The sequence below is a fragment of the Lutjanus erythropterus genome, chromosome 15 (genome assembly GCF_056507025.1).
Source record: "Lutjanus erythropterus isolate fLutEry1 chromosome 15, fLutEry1.hap2, whole genome shotgun sequence".
In the NCBI taxonomy this organism is placed as follows: Eukaryota; Metazoa; Chordata; class Actinopteri; order Lutjaniformes; family Lutjanidae; genus Lutjanus; species Lutjanus erythropterus.
Genome location: NC_139331.1, coordinates 38,004,608 through 38,014,607, shown reverse-complemented (window position 1 = coordinate 38,014,607; position 10,000 = coordinate 38,004,608). Strand labels below are relative to the sequence as shown.

The window sequence follows — 10,000 nt, the reverse complement described above, 5'->3', positions numbered from 1 at the left end:
GGATCAATTAATCAACTGACTGAGAAATAATCAAATTCTCTGATTGTTATTGTTGGAAACTGTTGCATATTGTACCTTTAACCGTGGCCTGATGACCCGTGGACAAGTGACTCTGTGATGTCACTGCAATAAATATTGTTAAAATTTAAACGACAAAACTAAAAACTGCAGCTATAAACTCAACAGGACAGAAGAAATATTTGTCAGAAGCTCTGATGGAAGTCAGGATCGATACGCTTGTTGTGCCTCATGTTTTTTTTACCCAGCTGAAGTCCTGAACTCTGTTATTGATCGTAATGTTTATTTTTAACCCGGCCTGTTGCAGAACCATTTTGTTCCCAGCGTGTCAGAGGCTGGTGCACCTGACTCTTAAAGGGAAACACACACACACACAGCCTACATGCACTTTAGACCATTCACCACAACTTTACTGATTCCAGCTGCACAGTTTATCACATTATGAAAACTGTAATATGGTCACGTGCAAAATACAAAACCCTGATGAAGTCAAACTGTGAGACAAACAGCGTCATGCTGAGGTCCTGCAGAGACACTGTGGACGAAGAAAACGTGTTTGTTTGGTTCAGACCTCAACAAATGTCACTTATCACAAGTTTAATATTGTTTTTACTGAAAATGAAAATTGTGATGCAAAAATAATCATTTCCACTAATCGTATCTGTTGTCATATCTGACTGACTTTTTACCATCGTGCAGCTCTGATCCTCATTCTGTCACGTTCACATCTATCACAACTGATGATCATTACACAGACCGGTTCACCTGTAGCTCACCTGAGCTCAGAGACACGATCATCTCGCTCCCCCTCAGAGTCAGCAGCCAGGACAGACAAACTGAGACCAGAAAGGACAGACAGAGACGAGGAGGAGGAAGAGGAGGAGGAGGGTGAAGAGGCACAACAGAGGAAGAGAAGAAAGAGAGACGATGAAGGACTGAATCTCACACTGGTCCTCACAGAGACACACAAGTCCAGGATACACAGAGTACAAACACACTCATGCAGAAAGAGCTGGATCCAGTTTATGAGGAGGAGGAGGAAGAGGAGGAGGAAGAGGAGGAGGAAGAGGAAAAAGATGAAGAGAAGGCAGAAGAAGACAAAGAGGATGAAGAGGAAGAAGAAGGAACTTGGTGCTGCTTCACTGACTCTTCAGTTTGGTCTCATTGACCCAGTTTGTCCTCACAGACCAGTAAAGACGTGTGCGTCCTGATGTGGACGCTCTGATCTCACCACTTCAAACACAGTTTGTGTCACACAGTCAGAGTCAGCTGAGCGGCTAATGATGACATCACACGTGAATCGATGACATCACACACAACAGCAGAACAACAAATGAGAAGAGCACAGAGGAACTGGGACTGTGGACACTGTCAGTCAGATGCATGCTGGGAAATCAAACACTCAGACGTGCTGTGTGCGGCGCTCACGTGAGCGACGTGTGTGTGAAGGTGCTGTCAGAAAGTGGACAGTGAAGACAGACTGATGAGTTTGACTGAGCTCTGATTTGTTTCCTCAGCTGCTCTACTTTGACTTTGTAAATCCGTCCTCACTGTCTAAACACCTGATCTGGTTTGAGTTTTATACAGTTTTAATAAGAAAATACATTCATTATCAGAAAACTAGTCCAAGTCCTGAAGTGGTTCATCTAATCTGTCACTTTTTATTTACTCTGGAATAAACACAGTACTTTTACTTCACTACTGTACTCAAGTACAGAGGAACGAACAAGTACTTTACTCTGGGAAATATTTTACTCACTACATTTGTCTTCATTAAGTTTTTGAATGCTGTATTGTTACACAGTATACAGGAGTATTTTTTCTCTTTGATATAATCGTAGTAGGATGTACATTTCTACTACTCAAATATTGTTTTGGTATCTGGTGTTCTGATACTAAATTTGGTATCAAAGTCAAAATGTATCGTGGAAACAGCAGAATATTCAGGTCAGAAACAGATTTCAGGGTTTTTAAATGTTGACAGTTGACGTGAACGCCGCCACAGAACCCGTTCAGACACAAACACCTGATCTGTCCTCTGTGTGAACGAGTCCTCAGATCACAGTCACGCTCCTCGCCATCAAACAAACTGATCCGAGACCAACATGATGGAGGCCGTGGACACTCACTCGCTGAGGCTTCTGCCTCGTCTCATGGGGGACACGACCGGCCCAGAGAGACACTCCTCCTTCAGAGGGACAACACTGCAGGGTGAGGAAGAGGAGGAGGAGGAGGAGGAGGGGGGACGCGCAGGCAGGAGGAAGGTCAAGAGGACAGGTAAAGGGAGAAGGACAAGGAGGGATGCAGGGAGTCAGGAGAGGACATAAAGAGACAAGAAGAAGAAGTACAATAGAGATACGAGGACATTTAAGACATGAGAAGATAGACATAACAGTATGAGGATAAAAGGAGGGTGAGAAAGAGATACCTGGACAGGTAAGACAAGCTCAGAGGGACAAACAGGATGAGACTGAGGACACACTGATCAGAACTCTGGTATCAGCAGGTATTCTGTGTCTGTTCACAGCTGGTATTAACCAGTGTACGCTGTACTTGTACACAATCATCAGTCCTCCTCAAAAAACTGCCCCATTCTGGAAGTTAATTCTGTTTGTATAAAAATCAGTTTGTCAGTTTGTCCCAGCGTCTGTTAAAAACAACTACACGTGGTCACTGAGACACATCTGGAGACAGTCTGAAGGACTGACCGTCCACCTCTGACGGACCACTCAGGACACGTGTTAACAGCAGGTGTGAACAGAGCAGTACATCACAGTGAGGGGATCAAGGAGAGCAAAGAGAAACAAAAGAAGAGAAAAACAACGGAAGAAAACTACAAACTCCACAGGAAGTTCAACAGGAAGCAGCGGAGCTCTGAGTCTGAGGACACATTTTCATCTGAATCACTTTGAAGAAGCTCAAAGAGTCAAACTCTCTGGTTCTTCATTAAAAATGTAAAGATGATAAAGAAAAAAGGAGAATTATTTCTTTCACTTTTTGTTCTCCCGGTAATCTTCCAAAAGCCCAAAAGTTACGAACCACGACTCCACTGGATTATTGTGGAAGTAATTAGTCATAATTTGCAGGATTTTTCCCTCAAACAGAGATTCAACCGTCATCTTAATGAGTGATGACGTCCTTCAGTTCCTCAGCCACAGACCGTGTTTTTATCCACGTTTCTCCGTCCTGCACTGAGTCTGTGATACTTACTCTTCATGACTGTTTGTCCTTTCTGATGAGTCCTTTTCTCCAAACGGAGGACTTTACAGAAGCAGCAGAGACACAGAGGACAGACAGGAGATCTGAACTGAACTTTGTTTGTAGAATAAAAAGGGTGAACACTGATACTGATGGATGATCTGTGGCTTTCATCTGGTTCTCTGTGTTACATGATTCTGCTTGTCTGTTTCTCTAAGAACTAGAACCGACAGAACACACAAGCACTTAGAACTTTTCTTTCAATCAAACTGTATGTCCAACACTGATTATTAAATAACTTTTACATTTTCTCTAAAAGCTGTCCAGGTTACTGCTGAGCCTGGACCTTCTGTCCTCTTTTCTTCTCTCCCTGTCCACCTGTTCCTGTCTCCATCCTTTCATTTTTTATATTTTCTTGTCCTCTCCTCTTTTTTCACTGTTCACCCACTAAAACATCTGAAAATAATGTCAGATAAAACACTACAGGATCTTACTGAGGCAGCACAGACATCGATCAAAGTAAAAGTAAAAAAGTTGTGAGGGTTTTCTAGACTGTGACTGATTATAAATTAACATGGAAACAACAAATTAAATATATCAAAGAAACATTTAAAAGAGAATAATCGCCTGTATAAATCTATGGAGACATTGAAGTGAAGAAACTCGTGATGGAGCTTTAAGGTTCTGCCTCCAGGGGTCACTGCAGCGTTACAAAACAAACCTCAACCTTTCTAGATAAAAGAAAGGAACAGGCTCCTCGGTGCTCTAGAACAGATCACAGTTCTCGCGGTTCTCCTGTGACGTTAAGCCGTGGATCTTGTCAGCACTGATCTCAGACATGTTATCTGTTATCTTTGTGGGTTCATCTGCTGATAACTTTGCTACTCCAGTCATTTGTTGTTCAGCCTGTACTTCACTTTTTTATTGTGTAAGACAGAGGCCGTGGTAACTTGGTCACTTAAAAAATGAAGTATTTGTATATTTCATATTTCATTTTGTATTGTGACAGCGTGTACTTACTGGTTTTATTATGTCAGCCGCCTGCATTAACTGTCGCCTGTGTTGCACTTTAAATGTTATTTTGTTGTTATGTGTAGGACTCAGATGGCAGCTGTCTCGTCTCCGGTACGGGACACTATAATAATATGAATCATTTTTACAGCGTACAAAGTTTGTTTCAGTCTGACGGAAGAGACGTTAGTAAATTCACTGTCCAACAAGCTCACAGGATTTAAAGATGTGTTTCTTGGGGTTAAGTTGCGGCGAGCTCACCAGCCGTACGTCTTCTGAGGTTTGGGCAGCGGGTCATCAAAGAACGAGTCTCCGTCGTCCGGATCGTCCTCCAGGTCCAGGTCCAGACGCTCCCTCCTCAGACCCGTCTCACAGTGTCTGGAGTCTCCTTTACCCAGAGAAGCCACGCCCTCCGAGTCCTGACCCTGACGAGGACACGAGGACACGAGACACAGAGCAGCAGGTCAGAGACCAGACGAGGACTGTGATGTGACGAGTCGCTAAGAGACCGTCTTTAAACACATCATGATTCTGGACTAAAAGGGCAACAACATTTTTGAGTTGTGGACAAAATGAGACATTTGAGGACATCATCTTGGACTTTGATCAACATTTATGGACCAAACAACCGATCAATTAGTTGAAAAATTATTGCCAGATTGATCACTAGTTGGAAAATAGTTCCAAACAGGTGAGACGTAGGTCTCCACCTTGGACTGTAGCAGGATCAATGTTCTGCTGCTGAGCCTCAGTCCTGATGTTACAGAGAACATCACTGATCTCTCTGGTTCTTCAGTTTCTTTCCTTCACACAGTCAAACTGAACGTTTTCCTTTTTCAGTTTCTGAAACTGAAGACGTGTTTTCACTCCTACTTTAACTGGCAGAGACATCAAAGTGAAACTGAAGAAGGCGTGTACTCGCTGGGAAACCAACGAGACCATCCAGACGGACGGTTTTCAATGGTAGAGCTCAGCCAATGAGAGGAGCCGAAATCATGACATCACTTTACTGGGACTGATTAATGTGTGTTTGTAGAAAAGTGAAACTTGTTTCTGTGGGAAATAAATGAGCTTCTACAACAAATCTATGATTTATTAACATTAAATACAACTGTGTGTGTGTGTGTGTCTGTGTGTGTGTGTGTCTGTGTGTGTGTGTGTGTGTCTGTGTCTGTCTGTGTGTGTGTCTGTGTCTGTCTGTGTGTGTGTGTGTGAGTGTGTGTGTGTGTGTCTGTGTGTGTGTGTGTCTGTGTGTGTGTGTCTGTGTGTCTGTGTGTGTGTGTGTGTCTGTGTCTGTGTCTGTGTATGTGTGTGTGTGTGTGTGTGTGTGTGTGTGTGTGTGTGTGTGTGTCTGTGTGTGTGTGTGTGTGTGTGTCTGTGTCTGTCTGTGTGTGTGTGTGTGTGTGTGTGTGTGTGTGTGTGTCTGTGTCTGTGTGTGTGTGTGTCTGTGTGTGTGTGTGTGTCTGTGTGTGTGTGTGTGTCTGTGTGTGTGTGTCTGTGTCTGTGTCTGTGTCTGTGTATGTGTGTGTGTGTGTGTGTGTGTGTGTGTGTGTGTGTCTGTGTGTGTGTGTGTCACAGTAACAGTCTCTGTCTCCTCTGATGTCATAAATTTCTCACAGGCAGATTAATGTGTGTCATGACAGCAGCTCAGAGGGTCACAGAGTGAGGAGAACCTCATTTATCTGTAAGTCTAAGGTTCTCTCAGCGTTGCTGAGTGTCAGCCGTCCATACAGACGTCTCAAGAACAGAGAACCGATACTTCAGTACCCAGTCGATGCCACAGTTTTGAAAATGTGTTGATATTCAACAACTAGACGTGTGAGAGAGGAACCTGCAGCTGCACTTCAACTGATGGACTGATTGATACGACTCACTCTACTGAGAGGGTTCTCCACAGAACCACTGGAACAGTAAGAGGTTCTCCATAGAACCCTTTTAGTGTGATCCACATAAAACCCTTGAAATATAAAAGAGTTCTCGGTAGAACCCCATGAGTGTGTTCTAGATAAAACCCTTGGAATAGAAAGAGGTTCTCAGTAGAACCCTGTCCCTCAGACTGTGACAGGTCTGACACAGGTCAACAGATCTGTGATCAGCTCAGGGAGAAACGTACGTGTCGTGAAGGAACCTGTGAACTGATTGGATGATTCTAACGACACACAGACGAGTTACAGCCAATCAGGATGGTTCATTTTGTCCATGAGGAGCAGGACGATTGACAGTGAGACAGACCAATCAGGTGGTGCGTAAGCAGTGGGCGGGGTTAAAGAGTGACGTGCACGCTGTGGATGTGAGGGTTAGTAGCGGACGAGCTGCTGCTGATGATGATGAAGATGATGAAGATGTGTTCTGCAGGTTGTTACCTGAGCTGCTGTCTCACTCTGTCCTCTGACAGTCTGTCCTTTATACCTGGGGATCTGTGCAGGGACATGGACACTTTGTCTTCTCACTCACAAACTGTACAGAAACACATCTGACGACAATCTGTGATTTTAGCTTTTACCAAACGACGTGTGTGTGTGTGTGTGTTCCACGTGTTTGGATCAATATTTAAACTGATAAGGTCACGACAGGATGAATCTAATCAATCAATCAATCAGTGGCTCTGAGTCGTTCTTTAAAAAAATAAAAGTCAAAGTTCTCTGATTTCAGTTTCTTCTGAATATTTTCTGGTTTCTTTCCTCTGAAAATCTTTGAGTTGTAAATAAAACATCTGAGGACGACATCACGGACTCTGATCAACATTTTATAAACTAAACAACTGATCGATTATTGGAAAAATTATTACCAGATTGATCTCTGGTTTAAAAATAGATCCAAACATGTGAAAACAGGTGGAGCACACAGACGTACTCCACATACTTTCACGTTTGGTTCTATTTTCCTATAGACAAGATCGTGACGGGATCAAATTTTCACCATTTTCTGACATTTTCTGAACCAAAGAACTGATCGATTGATCCTAAAGATGACTGACAGACTGATTGATAATGAAATAATCATTGGCTGAAGCCCTGGAGCTCAGCAGCTGAGAGTAAACGTACCTTACTGACAGGTGGAGAACCGATCTTCTCCTCAGGAACATGACTCGCATCAGAGTCCTGAACCACCTGAACACAGAGAACACAACCTCAGAACACAGAGAACACAACCACAGAACACAGAGAACACAACCTCAGAACACAGAGAACACAACCTCAGAACACAGAGAGAACACAACCTCAGAAGACAGAGAGAACACAACTACAGAACACAGAGAACACAACCACAGAACACAGAGAGAACACTTCAGAAGACAGAGAGAACACAACTACAGAACACAGAGAACACAGAGAGAACACAGAGAACACAACCTCAGAACACTGAGAGAACACAGAGAGAACACAGAGAACACAACCTCAGAACACAGAGAGAACACAACCTCAGAACACTGAGAGAACACAGAGAGAACACAGAGAACACAACCTCAGAACACAGAGAGAACACAACCTCAGAACACTGAGAGAACACAGAGAGAACACTTCAGAACACATTGATTAAAAATGTAATCTTGAATATTTCATTAATGCAGTTCTGCGACTAAAATCTGAGACTGAGTGAATTTTTCATTTTGTCACACGAGCGAACAGAAAATCTGCAGATTTTTTTCTTGAATATTTTTTGTTGCTGACAAACTTCAGCCCAGCTGTTGACAGGAACGTGCAGAACTCCAAAAGAAGAAGAAAGGAGACGAACACCAAAGAAGAAGAAGGCGGTCCCAGGTGAGCGGCTGTGCGAGTTCACCTGGCTGAGGTATTTCGAGGAGACGAATTCAATGAACTGCAAATTCTGCTGTCGATACCCAGAACATGCGGGGAACATGAGGTTTTCTGATAATACTGGCAGCACACAGTTAAAACACGTCACTCTGAGCAAACAGTGTCAGACTGAAACGTGTCGTGAATCAAACTCCTCTCACAGAAGAAGACAGGAGGCTGTTAACCAGCGAGCAGAGGAGGAGTTTAACACGGCCTCTTTCATCTACAAGGAAAACATTATACTTTCTGCATTTATTGTTCAAGTATTTATCAGTAATCCAGTGAAAACGAGAGGAAATGTGAATATTTACTTTGCAAGTCGATTTCGGTGTGCGCCTCCAAATCTGAAGCCACTGAGCTCCTACTGAAAAAGTTAGTCTGGAACCCTGCAGTAGTCTGAACAGTTATTGTTCCTGTGTTCTGTTGGAGACGTTTGTTCAATGAGGAAACGTTTGTATCCTACAAATTATTATTGATTATTAACGATCAATCAATTATTAGTGTTTCAATTATTGTTAAAGGAAAATGCACAAATTTATAGCAGTACTTTGTAGAACAGAACAGTTTAAAAAACAGTTACAAAGTAACTAATACTCCGAGTAGTTTTTGAGATAAATACTTTGTACTGCTACTTCAGTACTTTTACTTGTCATTGAGTAATACTGCAGTAATGTAAGAGTACTTGTACTTGAGTACAGACGTTCAGTTCTCGTTCCACCTCTGTGACTAACAGAACCACGACTGACTGAGTCTCACCACAGTTCTGCACTCGCTGAACAGACGCTTGTAAAACCCCACAAACAGCTGGAAGTCCACCTCTGTGAAAACAACAAACAACAACAAACAACAATAAACAACAATAAACAACAACAAACAAGAGGTGTGAACATCTGAATGCCAAATCACATCTTATCTCTTAATCAAATGGTCATAAGTGTGACGTCACAGTTTGGTAAACCTTCCTATGACGATCGGGTCATAATGCTTCATAAGCACATTTATAAGCAGGGTTGGGTGGTAACAGATCACATGTAACTGAATATCTTTGAGTTGTGGACAAAATAAGACATTTGAGGACGTCATCCTGGACTTTAGGAAACACTGATCAATATTTTCTGACATTTTATTGACCAACAACTAATCGATTATGTCCTCCACTTACAGCACTTTATACATCTTGTTATAAGCTATAAAGCATTATGGATCTTACTGAGTACTTTCTACACCTTGTTATGAGTTAATGAATAACTAATGCATGCTTATAAACATTTATAAAAGTTTTATAAAGCCTTAAAATGCATTATAATGTTATACGAATGTGCTTATAATGCATTATAGACATGACGTTCATAGAAAGTCATAGACTCGATCCATCCATCAGGACGAACTGGAACACTGACTGAGGGTCAAAGCTGATTGGTCAGCTGTCATTTAACTGACAGAAACAAAGAGCTCTCTGGGCAGAGGTGGTGATGTCACAGTGGTGATGTCACAGTGGTGATGTCACAACTATAATCTCACTTTTAGAGAGGGTTCTGTCTGCAGCTCGGAGCTCATCGGTGATGAACGTCTCCAACATGTTCCTGCAAACACAAACACAGAACTGCATTTAAAAAGTCATCAGTTAAATGTTTTGTGTCTTTTTAAAGCAGAGAAACAGATCAGACAGACGCTGATCTCAGATCTGTTCTGCTGGTTTCATTCAACAGACTGAAGGTCAGAGTTACAGAGCTGTCAGTGAGAACACGCTGGATCTGTTCCTCTGTCTGTGTGGGTTCTGAGTGTTCTGAGTGTTCTGTGTGTGTGTTCTGTGTGTTCTCTGTGTGTGTTCTCTGTGTGTTCTCTGTGTGTGTTCTCTGTGTGTTCTGTGTGTGTTCTCTGTGTGTTCTGTGTGTGTGTTCTGTGTGTTCTCTGTGTGTGTTCTCTGTGTTCTCTGTGTGTTCTGTGTGTTCTCTGTGTGTGTTCTCTGTGTGTTC

At 42.6% G+C, this 10,000-nt stretch overlaps 1 protein-coding gene across 10 annotated transcripts in view; it reads right to left on the bottom strand.

Moving 5' to 3' along the window:
* Positions 1–10,000, bottom strand: part of cep43 (centrosomal protein 43) — a 20,806-nt gene that overhangs the window by 3,661 nt on the left and 7,145 nt on the right. Inside the window, exons 9-16 of one of the 10 annotated variants that reach the window (XM_084737543.1) lie at positions 9,546–9,607; positions 8,781–8,842; positions 7,272–7,337; positions 6,591–6,644; positions 4,489–4,652; positions 3,229–3,279; positions 2,148–2,222; positions 795–854 (exon numbers count right to left, since the gene is read on the bottom strand). In XM_084737543.1, coding sequence (XP_084593669.1) covers positions 795–854; positions 2,148–2,222; positions 3,229–3,279; positions 4,489–4,652; positions 6,591–6,644; positions 7,272–7,337; positions 8,781–8,842; positions 9,546–9,607 — 594 coding nt within the window. The remainder of the gene's footprint in view (positions 1–794; positions 855–2,147; positions 2,223–3,228; positions 3,280–4,488; positions 4,653–6,590; positions 6,645–7,271; positions 7,338–8,780; positions 8,843–9,545; positions 9,608–10,000) is intronic. The other 9 variants (XM_084737547.1, XM_084737544.1, XM_084737546.1 and 6 more) reach the window with 9 other exon arrangements.